This window comes from Uloborus diversus, chromosome 1, assembly GCF_026930045.1.
Source record: "Uloborus diversus isolate 005 chromosome 1, Udiv.v.3.1, whole genome shotgun sequence".
NCBI classification, from domain to species: Eukaryota; Metazoa; Arthropoda; class Arachnida; order Araneae; family Uloboridae; genus Uloborus; species Uloborus diversus.
This window is the reverse complement of record NC_072731.1, coordinates 68,061,615-68,085,956: the sequence shown is the minus strand read 5'-3', so window position 1 is coordinate 68,085,956 and position 24,342 is coordinate 68,061,615. Positions and strand designations below refer to the sequence as shown.

General features: G+C 34.0%; 1 protein-coding gene across 1 annotated transcript; it reads right to left on the bottom strand.

Annotated features, from left to right (window-relative positions):
* Positions 1 to 249: 249 nt before the first annotated feature.
* Positions 250 to 18,559, bottom strand: LOC129234634 (heat shock 70 kDa protein 12A-like). Its single transcript, XM_054868667.1, is given in 7 exon segments — positions 250 to 2,058; positions 9,297 to 9,667; positions 11,995 to 12,392; positions 13,330 to 13,522; positions 13,605 to 13,826; positions 15,709 to 15,884; positions 18,526 to 18,559. Coding segments are annotated over 7 exon segments (1,779 nt in total). The 5' UTR covers positions 18,545 to 18,559; the 3' UTR covers positions 250 to 1,658.
* Between the last annotated feature and the right edge of the window lie 5,783 nt (positions 18,560 to 24,342).

The following is a 24,342-nucleotide window of genomic DNA, read 5'->3' as shown; positions in this document are numbered from 1 at the left end:
TTTTTTCTAAAAATTAACTACCTCTAACATTATTCTTAAATTGATCAGAATGACCATTAGGGCATTTAAGCAAAATGACATAAGGAAAACTGTGGCGAAAAATTTGATGAGAATTGTATATTAGATTTTTTTAATCAAAATTTTAGTTGCCACTTCATATAGTGAAGTAATAAAAGTAACACATAAGAAATGCGTTTGAAGGAACATATATAAAATTGAAAGAAGAAAAAGTGCAGCATAATAGCAGAAAATAAATTTTATTGCACAAATGGAACAAATACTCTAAAATTAAAACACAGTACAATATATAAATTGGCACATCAATTATTTGAGGTTCGGATTTGAACTTAATATCGTAAGGCATTCGATAGTTTTTTATGCATATGAAGCATAAAAATCGACCATGACAATGCATCCGCTCAAAATTTAGGAACATTCTTTAGTGTAGTTTCACAGTTAAAGTATCCATTTCTATGAAGCAGTTTATAAATGACGAAGTTATAAACATTGATTTGATGCTATAACTTACTCACAGACTATAACTAATAGCAATAATTTGCAGGCCATTACTACCTAAATAACATAACTATTTTTTCTAAAGCACCAATAAAATATTTGAGCTCTACCGTTTTATTTTTCAATGCAGAACAATTGAAAACTTAATCATTTCAATAAAATTTTGTTTCTGAACTAAAAGGTATACTACTCTGTTTTGTAAAATGCACTAATGATTACGAATCTAGCAATTCGCTTGAACTACTGCAACAAACAACAGACGTTTTCGTTTTTGCAGTTTAAACTATCATTGAAAGTCATTTTTAAAGAAATTCTTATTTGCATTGTTGAAGAATGAAACATCACTTCGGGACACGTAAAGTTGATAATATTATTCTAACATGCACATCCTACAAGTAAAAGAAAATCTTTCTCTCACCAAAGATGGTTTGTAGAAGATTAAGCTTAAAATTTTAAAGTCTTTTGATACATTATTTTAATATTTCATTACTTTAAAATGTTATGCACTTCCTTTAATTATTTGAATGAAGCAATGACTAACATTAAAATGTTCTTCAAAGTAGAACTTGTTGTTTAAAGTCCTACTCAAAAGTATAACCAATGCAATGAGTTCAGTTTCTAGCAAAATGCACTTTCTTCGAGATATAAACTGGCTTTACCACCCGAAAGGAATGAGAGTTTGAGATCGATTCGTCTTTTATACTATCCTACCAACAACTTTACAGCATGGTTCAATGTTCATTTCTTTTTTATTTCTTGAAAAAATGAAGTTATTAGTTAATTGTGGAAAATTCACCCTCATAATTTTTACTCCCCGACGAAAGCATTTTCCATCATCTGAAACAAGTTCGATGGAAGTGTCCGTAGATGGTAGTTAATATGTGTGTTTTCAAGTATTTTCCGATAAAACATTTTTTATCACTTCATATCAATAACTTCACATCAGCAAGGTTCAATGTTAATTTGTCCCTCTTTTCATTTCTTTAAAATAAAAATTACATGAATCGACTGTGAAACTTTACTCGCATTATGTTTGTCTTTGACAAAAACGTTTCCTGGCATCAAAAATTAGCTTGAATGCTACGCTGCGTCGACTACTTCACAATGAAACTTTTCACCAGCACAAACAGTTCTGCATATAACTATCCATTGAGGAAATCCACTTCAGCTTTAACGCATCTCCCGGTGAGGACATCCATGGCGCTGACTTTCAATTCCGTGTCGCCGAAGATCATGATGGTCTGAATCTCCCTCTTCCCGGTTTGCTGAGCTTCCAGCTTCTCGTCCTCCAGGTCTAGCACCAATGTACCACATCTTTTAACCCCTGGGTCGGTGATGAACTGGACACCTTCCCTCTCGCTGCAGTAAATGTGGATGACGCTGCATGTCTGACCACTTCTCGCAGGTGTGTAACGACGGATAACTGTGTCCCCAACACATACGGATTGATCTGCTAGAACGAATTTATCGAAGACATCGGCGCACCATTCCACGCCGTCCTTGATGACTAGCTTCTCTTGCGGATGAACGCCGTTGATGAACCTGTGGAAAGAAAATTGCATTTACTTATATACTCAAGAACAGAAAATTAAAAATTTAATGTGGAGACCATGTAATTAGGGGCGGATACAAGGGGAGGGTCATAGGGGTCATGACTTCCCCTATACCTTCAAAAATACAATATTAAAAGCCCACATTGTGTTCAAGCACTTTGTGAATAAAATGTAAACGACTTCTGTAATCTTTTCAATTCATTTTTTTTAAAGTTACTACTTCTTTTCATAGCAGATAAAATTGATTAGTAATGTTTGTGCCTTATTAGGTGTCTGATTCCTGGCCAATTCGGTGTTTTTTATTGACACCCAAGCAGTCTCAGAATTTTTTTGTTCTTAAAATTGTAGGTTCGTTCATGGGGTGGGGGAGGAAAGGAGGGTCATTCTTCCCTTACCACGACCCACCAAAAATAGTAATATGTATCCGTCCTTGTAACGTAACTAGGTGCTGTTACCCTCATAACTTTTTGGGAGAGAGGGAATCTCAACTAACTGAATGAAACAACTAATTTTACCGAATGATAAAATAAGAACATGAACAGTGCGCAGATACCTACCTACGTTTAATGAGAAGTAACATTAGGAATTATTATAAGAAGCATTTTAAAAATATGCCCTGTTGTATCCTAATTTTCCGAATTATCGAACAAAACTTGCCGAATAAGATTTTTTGGGAGAATATGATTCAAATATGATCACCGAATTTCATTCGCTAGCAAATAACCACATAGCCAAACTTTTCATGAGCAGGCGCTGTCAAGGAGTGTAGTTTTCAATGAAATGTATAAAATTTTATCTTTCAGTTTATCTAAAAGGAGGAGAAAGATCTAAACTTAAAACATTGAAGTTTTGTTTTCATTTACTCCTACTGACCCTATTTATTATCGATTTGCCACTTTTAGAATCGTACTATTATTATCGATATGCTACTTTTAGAATCATACAATTGTTATCGATATGCCACTTTTAGAGTCATACAGCTACTATCGATGTGCCACTTTTAGAATTATGCAATTATTATCGATATGCCACTTTTAAAATCATACAATCATTATCGATATGCCACTTTTAAAATCATACAATTATTATCGATGTGCCACTTTTAGAATCATACAATTGTTATCGATATTTCGACATTCCACCTTTAGAATCACCCAACTGTTATCGATATGCCTATTTTAGAATCACACAATTTTTATCAACATATGGCTTTTAAAAAATTACAATAATTATTTGCACTGAAGTTCAGACAAAGTGTAAAAAATCAGTAACGGTAACGTTTGGCAAAACTTTTATATTTGCACTACTATTTGAAAATTCTCGTGACATCACTCATAGTGTGTTGCTTTTCCATCTTGTAGCAAAAAAATATTAAGCAGTGACATATTTTATTGTATTAAAAAACTATCCGCGAAACAATTATACAATTCAACAATGCTTTATTTTTTTTTTATTTCACCCTTTCGCGATATAAAAGAACCTAACGATTTGTCAAGCTTGATGATAAGAGTTCTCATGGCGTGATATCAAGATTATGGAAATTAAGCCTTTGTTTAATATCAACTGACTGCTTACACAAAAGAGTTTAGTGAATCTGTTCATTATTCAGTCGTAACCCAAGTTTTCACACCTGCGCATATTTTCCAAAATTTGTTTATGGGGACTTAAATTTTTTTTGCGGGTAACGTTTTATTTATTTTAATTTTCTGAGTAATCTATTTCTAGCAGAATTGTATGATGCAGTAAGTTTATTTTTAACGAGTTTTTCATTGGAATAAAAGATAAAAAAAAATAATTAGAAAAGTTGTTGTAATACCACATTTCAAAATTATAACCACTCTCGATAAATATTTCTGAGCAAGCAGGACTTTTAAAGAACAGCTAAATGCGTAGAGACATTTTCACTGATGAATATCATGCAACCATTAATCTTTTTTATTCCTTATGCATTCACAACAGTGATTTGTTTTAACCTACTGAAAATATTGTTACAATCATAATCAATCGTAATGTTTAAACTATAATTTCATTACTTTCAAGTTGCGCGGAGCCCATATAATACTTCTCTTACATTTTCATTGTTGAAGTGATAACTTCTTATGGGAGGGTAAACCGATTTGTGACATAACGCGCGTAACGGGGTAAATTTAATTATAATATAGAATGCTAGGAACGCCGGATATGCGTAGCCACGGTGGATCGACCTGAAGTTAAAAAAAAAAAAAAACATGTTTTAAAGCACCGGATTGAGATTTTCGGTTAATTTTATAATTTAACTTTCGCCGAGACTGACAGAGCTGAATGGCTCGATCGGCAAAGCGTTCGAGTGGTAACCAGAAGAATGAGTGTTCGAGCCCAGCCCGGACTATCTATATCGAAAAACCAGATTAATAATGCATTACATGAACACTTAAAATACAATAAATAACACGAGTCAGGCAATAAAATAAATGAGAATGAAATGCTCCTTGCTGTTACGAAAACTTGATGCAACCTGTAGCTAAATTGTTTCTTAATTGTAAGGATTTTTTTCTCTTCTGATTTTGAAACTTAGAACTCCGATCAGAAAACTAAAGCATAATATAAGCGAAAATAAAAGTATCAGGTTTAAGATTTCAAACTACAATAGAATAATTTTTGATCAGAAAACAAAATCATATACTGAAATGTAAATTCTTCTGATGGCAGTTTTTGACCCTTTGTACAAATAAAATAATTACTACCCCAAATTGAAATTACGCTTTTAATTTAGTTAACCTATGAATATTTATTAGAACACGAATCAAAACATTAAAATTACAAACAACTCGATGGGCAAATTATTATTTTTTTTTCTCTTTCGGAAAAAACAAATAGCCAGTCACATTTTTACTACATTCAAAAAGCTAAAACGAACTTAGTTCAACTGATTTTGTAGTTAACCGTGCGGTTAAATGATAAACACGTGTTGCCATCAAGGCCAATACAGTTCAAGCAGCCTACGATAACAAATGATATAAATTTTCAAAAATAAAAACATTTCTCTTCAATATCTTATCTTAGATATTATTTCTGTGGATTATTTTTCTATCTGTATGCGAGATCTTTCTTCTTTCTTGAAGAAATTCGCCCTCATATTAAAGCTTACCGGGCCGGCTAATGACGAAAAATAGACCTACGGTCTGAAAATCAATTTTCCGGAAACGCCCTTTGCTGCAGCAAAACCTTAACCGAAGGGTGTTCTTTCTTTTTTTTAAAGTTCTTACTTCGTTCAGATAACTAAGCATAATCTATCTATACTAATAATATAAAGCAGTAGAGTTTGTTTGTTTGAACGCGCTAATCTCGGGAACTACTGGTTCAAATTGAAAAATTATTTTTGTGTTGAATAATCCATTCATTGAGGAAGGTTATCTATATGAATAATATAAAGCAGTAGAGTTTGTTTGTTTGAACGCGCTAATCTCGGGAACTATGGTTTCGAATTGAAATATTCTTTTTCAGTTGAATAGTCCATTCATTGAGGAAGGCTATAGGTTATATAACATCATGCTATAACTAATAGGAGTGGAGCAGCAATAAAAAATGTTATGAAAGCGGGAAAATTTATATTATAAAATAAAATGTTTGGAACGCAAAATGTGAGTAGCCATGGTGGCTTGATCTGAAAGTGTGGACTTTGCAATCCAGTGGGTGTAGGTTCGAGTTAGCCATGAAGCAATTCTCGAGAGTAGTTTTCAGAGAGAATCCTAAACGATGCTAAAAATGGTTCGTAAAAAATATTATATACGTATCATTGTCTTATTTTTCTTAATAATTAACTAATAATATAAAGCTGAAGAGTTTGTTTGAAAGCGCTAATCTCAGGAATTACTAGTTCGAATTGAAAAATTCTTTTTGTGTTAAATAGTCCATTTATTGAGGAAGGATATAGGCTAATTTTTGAGTGATAACTTCTTATGGGAGGGTAAACCGATTTGTGACATAACGCGCGTAACGGCGCAACTCTCGTCTGGCATTCCTTTCGTTCGCGCATGCGACAGAAGCGTGCAAGGTCACAGATATTTTGTTTCTTTACTCTTTGGGTCAGCTTTAAGCGTTAAGTGATAGTAGAAAAAATAATGAAACTAGCAGAAGATGGATGATCATCGCAACATAACTCAATCTCCTAACGAAAGGTGAGTTTAATACAATATAATATCAATAACATTGTAAACAATATATATTCAAAACAGCATTTAATCTTTAAATTTATTTTCTAAACAAAAACATTTTTGCGATTAGTTATACTAAAAATATCGCGCTTCATTTAGGGTTTTGAACTGTGATAAGGTGTACATATTTTAAACGAACTTCATCTCCACAGACTCCGCAACGCGGGAGTTGGGGGACGGCCGAGAAAACAAAAAATAATAAATAAACATTTAATTTGTGCATCACAGAATAAAATCTAAACTGACTTTAACTTTAAAACAATCACTCATTAAAAAGTTAGTTATTCGGGGGGGGGGGGGATCCAACAAAGTGTGTGGTTAGGGTCCCTGGTCATTTTTTCAGGGGAGGCAAAAATGATGATACTAAAATTATCCCATCTTTTAAACGTATTGTACAATTAAAGCGTCGAAATATAAGAGCAGTAGGCGCAGCAGTTTATCAGAATGATCTTAATTGCATAAATATTGTCACTCCAAATATAGGATTACATGTTAATAATGCTACAAGCTTTAATGCGGCACACAAAACGATATTGGGTCTAGTGGAATGTCTCTATGAAGCAAAGAAACAAATTATTATTGCCAACATATATATATATATATATATATATATATATATATATATATATATATACAAACAAAAGTATTTATTCAAGTATTATTCAATTTTTTCATAAACAGCTTTTAAAGTATACACAAGACGGTTCTGCTTTAGTTAATGAAGATTATTATACAATTCCTTTAGTTTTAACCGGAGATTTTAATGTTAATTTTGTTTCTGATCGAGCTAAAAATTTACTATCGTTTCTTACAATCCAAATTACAATGACAAATTATTAATAAGCCAGAAGAAGCCAGTACAAGTCACGGAACTGTGCTTGATGCAGTCTTTGCAAGATTTTTAGATAGCATATAATGCAAAAATTTCGTTGCTTATTATAGCTATTTTTGTACTTGATTTCATCGTACTATTTTTGTAGCATATTTTTGGACTTACTACTTCCGGAAAAGACAGAGAGAGAGAGACAAGCTATGGCATTTGGGAATGACAATATTATTTGAATCAAGTATAATTGAAGACTAATGTTCGCATTCTTAGTCAGATAAATTAAAAAAAGACAATTAGTATTATTTAAGGACGTCCATTAAGAAGATAAAATAGCATATGATATCACCAAACAAGTAGTTTCTATGCATCTTTGACTAACATGACGACAATGAACAAAATAAAAAATTATCGCCAAGATTTAAACTGAGTCAAGTGACGTACCTTGGAAAAGTATCTAGTTCTTTATGCTTAACTATACTTTCATGTGTAGGAAAATGTCTAAAAAGCTGTTCAATTAAGAGAAATGACTTCTAATGCGCGCTTCTAATAAGTGCTTCTAATAAGCGCGTAAGGCTTCTAATGCGCGTACATAGGTACTCGCGGTCATTATTTTGAGTTAGTAAAATCCATCTATCATTTAATAAATGTAAAAGGGAGTAATGTGGTTTCCGCATCAGGTTTTTTTCATTTCTTAGTCTGTTTAGATTTTCTTTTCTGTTTGTTATTGTGCAATTGTCACTTTTATTCAGAAACTTGCACCTAATATCACTAGTCAAAAAAAAAAAAAAAAAAGAACTTTTTGTCAGCATCCTGCTTTTAAATGGTCAATTCCTACTGGTTTTGGGTCGAGAAAAACGAACACGGTAGAGGATGTTTTTTATTAGCTCTTGTTTTCAAGATACATAAAATCCCACTGGAGAAAGATATACAGCAACCGCACATTGATTTAAAGGTAATGTTAAGAAAAAAAAAATCCTGTTCAATAAATGTTATTAAATAGGTCCTATTTTATATTATAATGCTTATTTATTGGAGAACAGCTGTTCCTTTTGGCTTGTTGCTGTAAACGCTTCATTTTCGATTATTTTTTGTACATCAAAGAAAGACCGTGACTTGTAATAGCTCAGCAGCATTTGGTGAGCTTTAAATCAGCCAAATGACCCTGCTGCTTGAGTTCCATTGTAAAGATATTTTGGTGAAACCTTTCCTCATGCTCAGTGCTCATAGCTTTAGTTTTTAAACAACATATCCTGGATGGCGTGAACAAAATAGAGTTTCATAGACACAATCATTCATCAAGGGTCACAGAACTTCGGTAGTGATTGTTTGACCAACTATTTTTAGTTCTCGTCTTCTCTGCTGCTTAGAAATACATATGATATACTCTTAAAGGCTTCTTGGGTGTTTTTTTTTTCTCCCCTCGCATTTTTTTTCCAAAGAACACTAGTTTTCATAATTGGGCTTATTTGGAGGGCCGTTAAAAATTTTCTCCTTAACCTTAGATTCAATATATCTTGGGAATTTCCCCTAATGCATTGGAAAATTGTCTTTGTTCACATCTTTCACGAAGTTCTTCATTATTCGCGGCAGAATGTGCATGAGTGGAAGCAGAAATGGGTGGATCTACCTAGAACCCCAAATTTTGTCTGATTTTGGAAGAATTCAAATTCCCAGAATTCAAATTTTTTGTCCATTTCGGTTTTCATGCAGTGAGAGTTTCTATCCCAACCAAGGGTCGAAGTTTTGAGGACAGTCAGCCCCTTGCGGTGTTTCTATCCGCAGGAAAAAAGAGCATTAGTGAGAATTCACTATCTTAGTTGGCATTGAAAACTACAGCTAATATCAAATTTTCATGGTGATTTTCGTGTCAAACGAGGCAAAATATTTCGGAAATAGCTATTTTTGAGCCGGATGCATTTTTGATGTTGACTAGTGTATCCACTGCTGAGTATTAGGCTTTTATAATTATATTCAAAACAATAAAAATACTAGTCCTGGTTTCAATTAAGCTCTTTTGAAATTCTGACTTTATGCAAATATAAATTGGTGCCATTTCTCCTCCATTAGAATTTACACTACGGCATCCAAGAGTTTGGTTTATTTTTTCTGATGCTCAATACAAAAAATGAATCATTTTGTCTGTATTATATTTATAAACTGAACACAGTTTAAGTTTTGACTTGAAATTCAGCTGAAATATCATACCTGTTGAGAACGCCAACACCATAAGTCAATCTAGATCTTCTAGAACTGACAACTGTGGGATCTACTCCAAAGAGGACTGCCCCTTTCAATATGGCCAAACTGACATCTTGAGGAATGATGACCTTGAGTCGGCTAGAAAAGGCATCTCGAATGCACTTCTGGAGAATAGCTGATTCGGCAAAGCCGCCAACAAGGAACAGGTAGGATATGTTGCTGCTTCCACAGTTTTCTAAGACGTTGGATACGTGCAATCGTATGGCATCGAGTGTGGGTTGGAAAAGCGTCAGCATGGCAGCGGGTTCTAATCGTAGCATGCCTTGTGAGGACCACTTAATTTCTTTGCTTCCAAATTTTTTGACGGCGGCATCAATCTGTAAAATAAATTATGAATTATGAAACTTAGAAATTTTATGCAGAAAAATATGCGAGATATTTTGTGTCGTAACAGAAGGCAAAATTAAAAGAAAAAATGATGATGATGATTAATCAATTGATTTAAATACAGCTTTTCCTCTTCGAAAAACTTACTCCTTGCACAGATAGTTCAAAGACATAATTAAAGTTACGATTCAAAGAATTGAGTCTCCCGCAAACTGAAGTAACTTTATTCGCTATTTAATTGGTAATGAACTTGAAAGTCAGTTATGAAAAACGACTTTGGTATAAATAGTTTGTATTAAAGTCTATCACAATTCGACTTAAATCTAATCATGAATCGATAGCTCAAAGACATAATCGACCTTACTTACGATTTCATTCGAAATTGCGAACTATGTTTCCTGCAACAGAAATTTGTTATTTATTATTTGGGAGAATCAACTTGAAAATCGATTTTAAATGACATTCATATTTTTTAAAAGAGAGCCAACTTGAACATTGTCAAATTTTAAGAGCAGAATTTAATATGAACACTAGCTGCGTGCCCGGCGTTGCACGGGCTACTTAAAAAATGAAAGAGATGTCCAATTGATGTTTTTTAATTACTCTGACATCAATTTCTAAAGCGCTAAGGAGTAAATAAATACGCGTAATGCAAGGTTTGCAAAACACCAGTAGAGCATATTTTTGTCAAAAATCTCTTTAACGTTAATCATAGTTATCAATGATACAATTTATGAGTAATTTCAATTAGCACAAAAGATGAAAATATATGCATGATCAACTATAATCTGTGCTCACGTTAAAATGAATTACATCTGATAGACTATATCTGAACTATTTATGTACAATTACAATCATACAATCAGCATTTTACATAGTATGACACATACTTTTTGGTTGATTATGTGAAACTAAAGCACCAAGACTAAATAACTACCAATAAGCATTAATTTAATACCAAGTCATCAGATTCCAATTTAGCTTTAGTTAAAATCCTTAAAAACAATCTTTTTTGTTTCACAAAGAAATCCAAACACTCTTAATTTAACATGTTCTTTTAACGATATAAACTGTATTTTAAAAATAGAAACAGGAAGGAAAAAGAGAGTTATTTCAATTCGAAAACTCACCCACTTGACGGGAAAAAGTCCAACAAAATAAACATAATTAGTCGCACATCTAAGTGTACCAAAATATGAGGCCGGTGAATGATAAACTTACACTACAATCAATAAACATAGCTAAAGAAACAACTTTCATATGATGAAAAGAGATAAGAACGTTGAATGTAAAAAATAAAAAAAGGACAGACGATAAAATAAAGGCTATGTCCGAATAGGGCAACCAATTTTAAACTAATTTAAAATGAAATTCTAGATGGAAACGTTGTTTTAAGATTTGGACAGCAGCCAAAAAAATCTCTTTTGAAACAATTATTAGAATTTTACTTGCTCACGCGTATGCAAAATGGCAACAGGAAAGAAATAAAAATTCCTGAATAACGTTATGTTGATTAACGTTTTAATTAATATCTCCGCTAATTAAAGTCGCACAATTACGAGATTGGTCCTGTTGTTTTCTTTGGAAAATTTCGAATTGATCGGTATTTCGTTTGACTCTCGATTCGCAGCGGTTCTCGAGAAGATCGATCTTCAGACAAACAGACAGACAGACAGACGGACGCGAACAGATTTTAATATTATAGTAGATAATTTATACTATAAAGTCTACAAATGTTCATACTAAATCTAATTATGAATGGATTGTTCATACACATAAATGAAACTGACCTGATTAGAAATCAAGAATCACGTTTACTGCAACTGAAAATATTGTTATTTATGATTTGACAGGCAATGAGCGTGAAATTCAGTTATAAGAGTCAATGATTGAATATGAATAGATTTTTTTCAAATTGAACAGAACCCGATTTAGAAAAGTTCTGGTCAGTATGCCCCGCGCAGTCGTAGAGATGAAACCGCACACTTTTTTTTTTTGTCCTTTCATGTGCTACAATAGGCAGAGTGGAAGAGACACCAAGGTTAATTACCAAAGAGAAAAATTAGTAAAAATAGTTGTTTTCCTCTTAAAGGCCACATTACTATATTATTGGTTTCAAACATCATGATAAATTTAAATGATATTTCATTATAGTTTTCTGGATCTACAATTTTTTGAGGTTTCTAGAGATTCCTAAGCCGCGCCGAATGAGAAATGAAGCCCTGCTTATGAATTGAAATTTTCTATTGTATTTATCACGTTAAAACGTGTACTCAAACTCAAAAATAAATAAAAGAACATCCATTATTCGGCTCACCGATCCAATTTTAGTCCTCTTGAAATCATCGATGAAAGGGAAATTAAGAGCAATGTTGATTGGCGTAATCTTGAAAGGACTTGCATTCCGCTTTCTTGCTTCGAAAGCCACCATCAGCTCGACGAAAGCTACTGGTCTCCTTGCTTTGAATTGTTCTACGAAATCTACTCCAAATATCCTTCCCAACAGCTTCTCAAATTCTATGTCCACTCCAATTGATCCGTAAGGTCCACCTGTTGCCTTGTGCAGTTCCTTAATAGTCCCATTCTCGTCTATGATTTCATGTACTGTGATGTCCACAGTTCCTCCTCCACAATCAACTACCATATATTTTGTGCCTGTGTGAAGAATATTAAGAATAAATTCATTGTTACTTGGGGCACAATTTCATGACGGTTCTAACAGATAACTGGAATATCAAATCAAATTTCGATTTCTAGGTTTCTAAGTAACAGCTGTGAATGAAGTTTACCAAAATGTTTTTAAGAATTAAATAAATAAACAAAAAATTGAACATCATGAGAGACTTCTGTGCGCATTACCATCAAATTTTTTAAAAAATATATCAAGACAACATTTCATTAATCCTTGATTTTTTTTTCTTTTACGATGTCTGAGTACTCATTACTTTAACTATGAGGTCCATCAAACGAATGTTTATAATGTTGAATTTTCTGGCACTTCTGCTTTGCGACAGTATTTTATATTAAACTGTATGCATTTTTAATTTAAAATCTAAAGTACTACGGGCGAAAAATACTTACGAAATCAACTTCATCTAGCCTATACAATGGTTGAGGTGCTTAAGCCAATTAGCATTACATAATTAAACAAATAACGAGAAACCACTAATTATGTAAATATTCAATGTTTGATAGTTTAATTGGGAGTCCTTGAATCAGTAAATTCTTATATATTAAAAAATTTCGAAAACTTTTACTTCTTTTAGTCACACTTTGCTCATTAGGATAGTTTTACTATATATCAAAAATATTAACAGTTATCCGCAACTCAGCGCATTAATATCAAATATAGAAGCGTGAATTTTTCATGTAAAAGAAAAGTTTGAAGTTAATGATAGTAAGCATCGAAATGAATCAATCACTAGTTTTCCTGTTATTAAAAAATAATAAGTATATATACCATTACAAATCTAAAGGGGGGGGGGTGAAAGAGAACATACAACGGTTAAAAAGGAAAGAGAACTGTTTTGATGATTGAACTTTGCAAACTAAATTACTTATCACGTTAAAATTTAAATTCATCACTTTCGATGGATCAAAAATTGTTATCAGTATTGAAAGAATCAAATGACGTTTCAGGTCTTAAGATTACCGGCGTTTTCTATCACGGCGGGTTCTTGACTGGATTCGGTGTCTTCTTTGATGTTAGGCATCAGCAGTCTTTGCGGACTTGAAATCAGGGGAATCAATTGATGTGACCTCAGACGTCGACAAAATATGGATGCTGCTTCAGGCTCCAAAGCAACCAGCAGTTGCTCCGGATTATCAGGAGATGCTATACCGGCCTAGGGAAAATAATAAATCTTTGACTTTTTGACTTCAATTTTCTCACAGATGTCGTGATAAACTTTATAGAATCAGACTCACCTCATAGGCCGCGTTTCGCATGAACTGCTTGGCAGGTTGCCTCCATATGGCGGGAACTGTCACAACCCACCGGACATCGTCATTCAAGATGGCTGTGGCGGATTGATCGCTTAGTTCTTGTAAGGCATGTTCTTTGAAATAGCGAAGTGCATGGGCGAACACAGTTAGGGCCGGTATCCCTTTTCCATTTGCAGCATGAATTAAAGTCTCTCGACTTAAATGCTACGAAACGAAAGAAAAAAACATCATTTTTACTATGCACCAGATAAGCTCGGACTATATTGCCGTGGGAAGGTAATGGACAGTATCTGCAAATTTTTGTCATCTATTGTACTGAGCTTTGTTGAACAAGCTTACTTATTTCGTTCCAGCTGAAACTAAAGCACGATTTAAAAAAAAAGCACAGAATTCCAACATGTTCCTATCGTTAGTATGGAATCCAAAACAGTGCTTCTTCAAATATCTCAAGAACTCATTTCTGCCGATACTGCCATTTACCTTCCCACGACAATGTAATACAACACTATCTGTAGGGATAGGAACCAACATAAGGCGTATTATGACCTCGTGACTAAACTTGCTAAGTTCACAGTGCCTAAAACCAGGACTGTATTGGAGGGTATACGGAGTATAACGCAATATACCCTCAATACAGTTTTAGTTTCTGTTTCTTTCGAAATGTAGCGCCCGACGTTTATGATATTTGATATTTTATTTTAGTCATTTTTTTTAATACAGCAGTTAGAAATATCGCCCAGCAATATCATATGCATACACATCTGCTTTTCTGATTGAATTTTCATCATGTATTTTTCATAGCTTATAGAAGAATATGCATTTCTCCCTGCTATATATAACGTGGTTTTGGAAAAGTAAAAACCTTTAGTACTTGTTTTCTAGAATTTAAACTAAGTTATCTATCCTTTTCTTCCTAAAGCTTCAATGTATACCCTCTTATTTTTTGACTAGTCACCTTCAAGACTTAACATATTGCCCTACAACGGGGAGCGATTGAATCAGCGTTAAACTCACTTGAAAGAAAATAATATGAGAGCAGTGCCGGATCTAGGAAGCTTCCGAGGTGGGGCAAAACTTCAAAATGCCGCCCCCCCCCCCCCACACACACTCTTCCATTTTGCTTTAAATCTTTCTATCAAGATGTATTTTAGTAATTTTAATAAACTGTAGAGTACGAAAGGGTTTGATATAAATTCACTTTATATTAAGCATGTCAGTATGATTTCTTTTCCGTTAAAATAGAGATATACCGTAACACAAATTGCAATTAAAAACACTCTCCCCTTTTTTTCCGAAAATGAGTTCAATATATTCAGATACGGTTTCTTTTACACTTCCTACCGATTTTCGCCTCTTAGTCCAGGATCTGACAATCTGACAGCACGCGTGTAGAAAAATTTGAGTAGGGTTTTGAACTTTGAGCTTTGGGTAAACATCTGCCATTTGGTACATTTTCTAGACTGACCGTCATCAAAGATGGCGGCAGTCCGCTCTCATAAATGCTCGTACATTAATACTTAACCGATTTGGTCAGTATGTTGCAATTAGTGTTTTTAAGGTGGATTGCAATGCGTTTTAACCAGTGGTGGATACAAGGGAGGGAGTCATGCCCCCCTCCCCCCTCCAAACCGTGGGGAAAATTTTGAATGTTTGTTTGAAAAAATATAAAAAAATGTCCAAACCATGAGAAAAAGTAAATATCTTTTTGAATTCAATTTTTTTTTTTTTTGGGGGGGGGGCATTACATGAAGTGGTGGATACAAAGATTTTAATTTTTGACTTGCAGATAATTTTTGACTTGCAACAAAATATTACAATATGAGTATCAATTTTTGAAAATTATCTGTATTATCAGATGCCTTAATCTTTGGTGGAATTTTTTCCTTACTGGAATAGATTATATGTGCTAACTATATAGTGAAAATATTTCCAGATAGGTGACGCTAAAAGCACAGTAATAATTCACCATTTCACTTTACCCCGCTATTTCACTTTGCCCTACATTTCCCTGCTAATAAATAGCTGTGGTTATCGCAAAACAATATGAATCCGCTTACGCCCTGTACAGAATAGAGAAAATTCTTACCTCTGTTTTATGAAGAGTCATTTTGAATTTTTCAAAATAGAGCCATTTTTTTGCTTCTTCTGGATCAACGTCATGATAATTGTCCCTTGCAGCATATCCAAAAGAATGGAATTTCTCATTGGGATCTAGTAGAAGAGTGGTTGGTGTTTTTTGGTTAACCACTCCGGGGTCTCCACCTTTTGAAACATTAAAAAGTGTTTTTTTTTTTTTTTGGATCATTTGTATGTTTTTAAAATTTAAATATATGTTTTATTGTGCATTAAATAAAATTTCAAAATCATAGCTCACGAAATAAGGTAAGAGTACATAATAATGATAAATGAAAAATAAATTTGTTTCCTGTTAAAGGGAAGTATCCTAAAAAAATACAAGATGATTTCAAAATGTCTCGAGAAAGACTCTACTTGGTTGCTAAAAATAATGATAGATAACGAGATGATAAGATAACTGTACAATATAAGAACTATATCAGACCTAATTAGACAAATCGATACCTGTATGCTCTAAAAATACTGCAATATAAGAATCGTATCGAACACAAGTCATGTGTCAATGGTACCGTATGGTCTTGTGGCTATGGTTACTGTCTTTCACTTAGACGACCCGGGCTCAATGGAATAACCTGCCAATTCTTCCGTGCTGTATTTAAATCCTAAAGTTTCTCAAGTTTGGGACTATTAGCAAAAAGTCATTTCTCAATGACGAAATAAGTTGTCAAAATGGCAACCAAGTTATTTGGTTTCTAAACTCTTTCTAATTTATTACTCAAAAAATAGGGTTTTTTTTTTTTTCATATTATAAAATTTATTCACAGGTCCTTCTTGTAAAAACAATCATAAATTTGGGCAATAAATACTTTTATTGAGTTCATTTGATGCATTGTATTTGTACTTCTATGATTACATTTTTGTGCTACACATGTGTACATATTGCTGTTTAAAATATTTACTGCTGTAAACCTCAACTACTGTATGCAAGTTGTGAAATACATGTGAATTTTTCCATGTCCAATAAAACATAACATTTATGGGTAGTTCAAGTTTAAAAGTGAAAAAAGAAAAAAAAGCCTTTTCAGTTTAAAGTAGTTCAATGATACCAGAACACCAAGGATGAAAATTTATTGGTCTGAAATAAGAACAACTATGTAGGAGTTCATTAGTTCATTGAGATTAAATGAATGTGCTGCATCTTAGGGAAGAGAGGGCTACAGATTAAGCAATAACATTTTTTTTTTTTTTTTTGACTCTGTAAAAGTTAGGAAAGACACTTTTTCAAAACCTAATTTTTAAATTTCGATTCGTCAACTTAATTTTATGAAAGTTTTAATTGAAAAATTCATAATTGAAAGAGACTACAAGTTTCCTTTAAAAACGGCACACATAACGTTGGAAAGGATTGAAACACTAAACCAAGAACCAAAGTACTCTCACAGTCGTATTCGCCAGACGATTCCACCCGCCGCGGTCAGACACAGGAATCACCGATTGAAGCCTTTCTATTGGTCTAAGAAGGCTTCGAGCGGCAGGCTGGCTGTCTGACCGATGGTCGAGTTGTCTGTTGAATACGGGGCTAATCTTGGATGTTTAGTCAGTCATATCATTTGAGAAATCATTTACATACAGTACGAACTAACTCTGACGAACTATGATGAAGGTTTATTTCAGTGTAATTTACTGAATATGCCTTCGCCTCGCATTCAATCTTCGAGTTGAACCGAACCATTGCTTCGGACACTCGTCTGGTCTGCTAATTCTATATTCGCTACCAGTTTGTTTCGCACTCTTGGCTTCCTTAAGAGGTTTTCCATCTCCAGCTCAGTCACTTTCCTATGCCGGGGCTGATGAGTGCTATATAAGCACGAAACTGCAGTCCTCGGCTGGAAATGACTGAGCTGGCGGTGTATTTCACGTATGATGAAGGTTAGATTTTAGTTTTTTTCCCTCTCTCTTTCTGTCTCTCTCTGTCTGTCTTTTTTTTCCTCTGAGTTTTTCAAGCTTCAAAGTCATTTTTATCCTTTTTCTTTTAAAGTTCTAGGCATTGCAAAGTATAAGACATTCAAATGAAACTCGGTCACTAGTGTAAAATAACGGTGACACTTTTATTAACTCAAAAATAACTGCTAAAAGTGTTGGCATATTTGTTCCTTTGCAGCAATAGTCGGTCGATTCCGTCTTTGATGAAGCTAGTGGGCTGCTGACGGATCCAGGCCTGGACCTAGTCACACACTTCGTTGTCCGTTGTGAACCGATGTTCGCAAATAGCTTGTTTCAGAGGTCCAAAAACATCTGACCTCTGAAACATTTGGCCCATGACAGTCACACGGTGAAAGGTCTGGACTGAACTGTGAATCCCAGCGTTTCCCACCGAGACTGTAGCAATGTCGTCTTCACCGCATTGGCCGTGTGGGCACCTTTGGACAACATGCCTGGCTGTTTCGACTTAATTGCCCTTTTAATTTTCTGTAAAGTGGCTTGATTACATTGGGCGTTGATGGCGATTCCCTGTTCCAGGAACTCTACAAGCAGTGGGCCCTGGTGGTCAAAAACAAAGACATGTTCTGTAGTGGACGATATCTTGTGTGACCACCTTCTCTTCGGTGTGACCCTACATTGTCGCTGTGCAACATCAAACGTTGTCCAAGCATCAGTCTCTTTACCAAAAGATGGTGCCTCCATATACGCAGTTACGTGACACCATCTAACGTCTAATGTGAAGTTATACGCACTGACCGAGTTTCATTTGAATGAACCTTATACTTCAACGTAAACCAAAATAAAATTTTGCACAATTACTAATCCATAACACAAACATAAATACCTTCCCATTTTCGCATCATATGAATGTTCTCTGGATCTTGCGTAAACGTAAATGCGTAGCCGCTGTACGTCGTACCAAAATCGATGGCAACGACCACGAAGTAATTCTGCTGGGGCGAGTTGCTGCAGTGACTGATGGCATAATTTGCAGCATCTGGAGAATGTCCGTTTCTGAGGGGATGTATTCCGGAGAACACGGCATCTTAAAAAGAAGATAATACACTCAAGAGCAACTGCAGAAATGCTTTAGGGTAATGGATTTTTCTACTTTAAGTAAAAATGAAATATTTTATCTATAATGATTATTGTATTAAGGTATCCGACTACGTTGAAAAGGCGATTTTCGACCAAAATTCACTTTTTCTCAAAATAGTTTTATTCAACAGCACCATTCCTTAAGATTATGAAACATTTTGGTTTTATAATCTACGCGAATTAGAACTCACGTTATAAGCATTTGAATACTAAGTGTCTGCAGTATAACGCGTGTTAAGTCTGATCTTTACTTAAGTTTTTTGAAGAATGCAATTATTTCTCGATACTAGCTACGGAAAACATGATTTTGCAAATTCTATTCAGTATTCAAGCATGAAATTTGGCATGCGTGTCTTGTAAGTACTTGTGAGTGGAATAGACCACAGAATATGTAAACGATGAAATATTTTTGGATTTATAGCTTTTTTACCGAAAAAAGGTGACAAATTTTTGAGAAGTTTCTGGATAAAGTCACGTAATTTGTCATAAACCTTAAAATTCTTGAAATATTTCTTAACCTGCGGTCTGTTTCATGTGTAGTATTTATACATGTGAAAAAATCTAAGCAAATTGTTTACAGCTAGTTAATTTTTCTTAATACAGTGTTTCTCCTAATTGGTAATTTTCAGTCAATTTTGACAAAAAATCACCCATTTGAAAAACGTTATTGATATTATGGTTTATTTTTAAGCAAAATACATGTTTTAAGATCATTCTGCTTCTAAAAAAACATTAATATTATTTCATAATACTGTTTAAAAAAAAAACTGCTCCGAACCTAGTCGGATACCTTAACCATTTCTCAACGGCCGGCAGACAGACAAAAAAGTTGCTAAGTTACATAGCTTGAAATAAAGCCTATAATTATAAAATATGCGCACGATGTTTCGGAAGTTTTTTTATTTTTTCTGTAAAAAAATACTTTTTGCATCAGTGGTGCCGGATTCTGAAAAACCAAAGAGCAATTTTAAGTTCGGAGTCAAAAAACGGAGGAACAAAGGGCTTCTAAATGCGGGGAGAATTCGGGGCATAGACTGCGCCATTGAAATCTTTAGGGGGGCTTGTTACGACATTCTTTTTCTCTTTTGATGTGCTCTCGTTCTTTAAGGGAGAGGGGCTCCGTTGTATTTGAGGGGGAACGCCATCGCTCTCGGAAGGATAAACAACTCTGCCAAATGAGTATAACATAATGTATTTATAAATGCCGATATATCTCGTTCTCTTATATTTATTTTAAGCAATAAAAATTTGGGTAAAGAAATAACACTAACTTCAAAACGAGGGGAATAAAGCAAATAAAAAAATATAACTTTCTTTCGGTACTTTTATTGAAAAATTTGTTTCTTAACATATTAAATCATGCTTTAAAACTGTTTTATAAAGTGATATTTTATTAGTTTTCGTTAAGTACTTCGTTAAGTATAGGGGTACGGCATCAATGTCGATGTTTTCAAAATATCGATGTGATTCTTTTTTCTTTTTTGTATCATTCTTTTATTAATTGAACCAAAAATATAAAAAACCAAAAAATCCTGTAGTGACTATAACTGTGATCATTGTCTCTTTCTTGTTCTTTTAAGAAGTACACTCCGCTGGGGGAAAAGTTAGCAATCCTTTTTTTTTCCAGCACTAAGCGTTAATTAGAATATTGAGCGTTATTATAGTTTTCCCACAATAAATCATTGTATAAATTATTAAATTATAACTTTAATTTAAATATGTAACATACTGATAGAAGTACATATTTTATATCACTAAAAATCTAATCTTTGAATTTATTTTGTGTTTTAAATATATTTTGCTCGATTCTTCTTAGTAATTCAATTGGAAACAAGTCAATACAAAAATCAAGCATTTTAAATGATTCATCATTATTATTAGCATTACTTTTTTTATTAGTAGTAGTGGTAATGTAGCTTGTGAGCCCGATGCTTCCATAAAAAGCATTTTCATAGTAGTTCATTATGTACAATTACATGTATTAAAAAGTTTGATGCTTCAAAACACCAATGTTTTTTGGTTGATTCATCGATGTTTTGAAACATCGATGCTTTTTCATCAATGTCGCACCTATAGTATGAACAGACAAAAATATGTGAAAATAATGTATGATAAATATTTAAAACATTTAAGTAAAATTTAAGTTTTTGGAATAAATTTTGAAATCGAATCTGTAATACGAAATACAAGAAGGCAAAAAGATTTGTGTAAGGTTTTGATATTTTTAGTTTCTTTTTCTTTAGAAATTGACAACGGAGATCTGGCGAAAATGAATAATTTATAACTTTTTTTTAAGTTTAGACAACTCGTTCTACAAATTACATTGTTTTTGCGCCTAGTGAATGTCGATCCATTGAAATTTGCCACAGTAAAAGCAAATTTCAACAGATTGTTGTAAATATTTTCAAAACAGGCATTTTTTGAACGATTTCAGAAAAATCAGCCCCCCTTCCCTCCGCCTATTTTACACTTACCGTAAAATGCTTCACCATCCGATGCTTTGAACCCTCTTGGCAAAGAATCATAATTTCTTGGCGGTTTTGGCGGCGCCGGACTTTCTCGGCGAGTGGAAGAGCCGCGAGATTTTTGATCAGTTTTCAAAGACATGAAACGCCTCGACTCGATTGTTTCTTCGTCTCTTCCTTGATATTTCTCTCCGAAAAACATTTTCCCTCCTGTTGTTAATATTTTCTGGAATTTCCGATCACTGAGCAAAACTTCCTCCACCAGATTGTCGGACTGAAGTCCATTATCTCTGGAAAAAAAAACATAAGATATACAATTGTGAATAATTATATTTCCGAGGTAGATCTTCGCATGCTTGAATCATGTATTCAAAGCGACTTAAATCTACAGCAAGAAGAGGTTTTATTCAACATTCACTCGTTTCAACTGTAACAAATTGTGTTGGTTAATGGAAGCTCACACAGCAAGCCAAAAGCTATAAACACCTTAAATTAATTTTTTAATGTCTCATATTCATTTTCATAAATTTATGACAAAACCCTAAAATGAAAGATTTTGAAAAGTGACATTAGAAAAAATTTTAGTACCACATTTTAATGCATTTGAAATACTTCTCCTTAAAAGTCAAAGGGAAAGGATGAGGCAATTCAAAATCATTCAAAAAACGCGCTTTATTATGTTTTCCACTTCCGCTAGAAACGGGATATCAGCCAGTGACATGGCGTTAAAAATAAGTGAAGGGAAGAGCGAAAAAGTCAAAAGGAAAAACTAGCTACCAGTTAATTTCCAAGGAAGAATGGAGAGGGAAAAAATTTTTAATTAATATCTCCGCTTTTTTTTTAATTTTTTATTCGTATAATTATGCAACCTAGTCAAACACATAGCCTAAAATATTATGAATGTATCGATACCTATTCGATGGTCAGTTCCCTGTCATTCACCAGGAGTAAAGAAACGGTGACTCTGACATACATACATAGATTATAAATGCATACTAAGTTCATACACTGGCTTTTATATATTTATAATAAATATATATTTATAAGATGCACCTTGTAATTCCCCACCTACTTAATGACCACATTCACTAACCTCAGTCAGACACTCGAACAGCTGATTAAAGCTTTCTGATAGGTTGACATCAACGTTCCTGTGTCTGACTGAAGTTCAACTCGACTTGTGAATTAGGCTGTAAAACAATTTTGATTGAAGTACTCACTATTTATTTTCATTAGTTAGTATCTCAAAATTTAAATTAATTATTTTCATTAGTATCTTAAATTTTAAATTATTTTTTTTACTTGGCTTTGTGATCTGCGATTTGATCGTCAATGATGACGCCCTGGCGCTTATCGACAACTTCAGACGTTGGGAAATCCGACAAGCTCTTGTCGAAGGCATCGATGACTTTCATGGCTTCTCTCTCCACCGAGAAATCGGGATCGTCCTCGTCTGAGAAGGTGTCTGCCACCTGAGGATCTCTCCCGCTGGGATACGAAGACATTCGCTTCAGAACTTCCTTCACTAGTTTTGGACTTCTCAGAGGTGTTGCTTGCTTGGATTTTTGAGGTGGTGAATCGTCGTTACTGCCTCGGGAATTCTCCTCAGGATGCACGACCTAAAGGACAAAAATAATCTAATCATTATCTTATAACTGATTGATGTACTTTCGTCATCAGAAAGCCATACTTTTGTGTAACAATGGAAAAAAAATAATGAAGGAGCCATTGAAAGAGCTTAGCGAAATATTTTGAAGCACAAATCATTTACGCTCGTCCCCCCCCCCTCTATCGAAATAAAAGGTCTTAAAGTAAGGCGGCATTTAAAAATGTCGTCAAATTTTGGCTACAAATTGACACTTAAACAGTGGCTATAGCTTCGTTGACATTCAAAGATATCATTATTATGATCACCGCTTCCAGAACCGTCTACTGTCCGCCTCTGGCAAGTTGGGCTCCGCTAGCCGGCCAATTAAACGATTCCATTTGTTGAAATAGCGGTGAGGAAAAATGGCTGAAGGTCAAAAGACTTATTCCTCTTTTAACTGATTGCTCTCCCTCGGAAGAAATGGACTTACTAAAGGCCATAGCTCAACTTCTCGGAATTGGACAGCATGTCTTGTTAAATTTGGCGTCTTTTCTTAAAATGTCACCGAATTTAAGACCTTATATTGCGATAACGGGGAAACGAGAGCAAATGGTTTATGTGTCAAAGAACATGGATCACTATATGCAATTAGCCTTGGATTAAGGATGGTATTGCATTTGCATTATATAGGGTATTGTTCTCATAATTTTTCTAAGCCTGAATAGTTTACAACGCGTAACCATGTGAAATAAATGTTATTATGCTTCGTTTAGGAAGGTGATGCAATTATCCAATTTACCTTTGTTTTTTGCAACATGTCGCCTAGATTTTCAGTCAGGTTTACTACACGTTAATTTAAGCCTAACAGAGAACGGCGTAAGCCGCTTCTAAATAGCTTTGCAACAACAAAGTTGAAAATATTTTAATTTTCATTAACCAGAAACCTTGGTGACAAATTATGTAATTTAGAAAACGAAATGGCGCGAAAAGGTCGGGGCAAGCAGTTAATTAACGAGGGAGGGGAAAAAGTCACAGAAGGGGAAACCGGTTAGTGAATTTTACCGTGACAACAAATACAGAGACAGGAATGTCGCACATAATTAACAAAAATTAAAATATAATCAATTTTGTTGTTACAAGATTCATATGCTTATTCCTTGCCCTCACCAAAAATAATTCGTCTCATACCATCACACAGTAACTTATGAGCGATCTGATGGTTAAAAAAAAATAATAATAATAATTGCAGCACAGCTGAGGCAGTGCAAAGGGATGTAAGTGACTTTTTAAAGTTTCAAGTTAAACGCGTTTTTCAGATCCTTGGTAGGATTTCATTGATATTTTTTTCTAAATTATGACCCACCATAGCTGCTAGTACCATCTCGTCCTAAAACAGAAAAGAAGTTATCCTACCATTTGTTCTGACTTTCTCCGAATTTTTAATTTTTTCACTTACATTCTTTTGCTTTTCACTGCCTCATTTGTTTTTATGAACGGAAATACTTTTGAA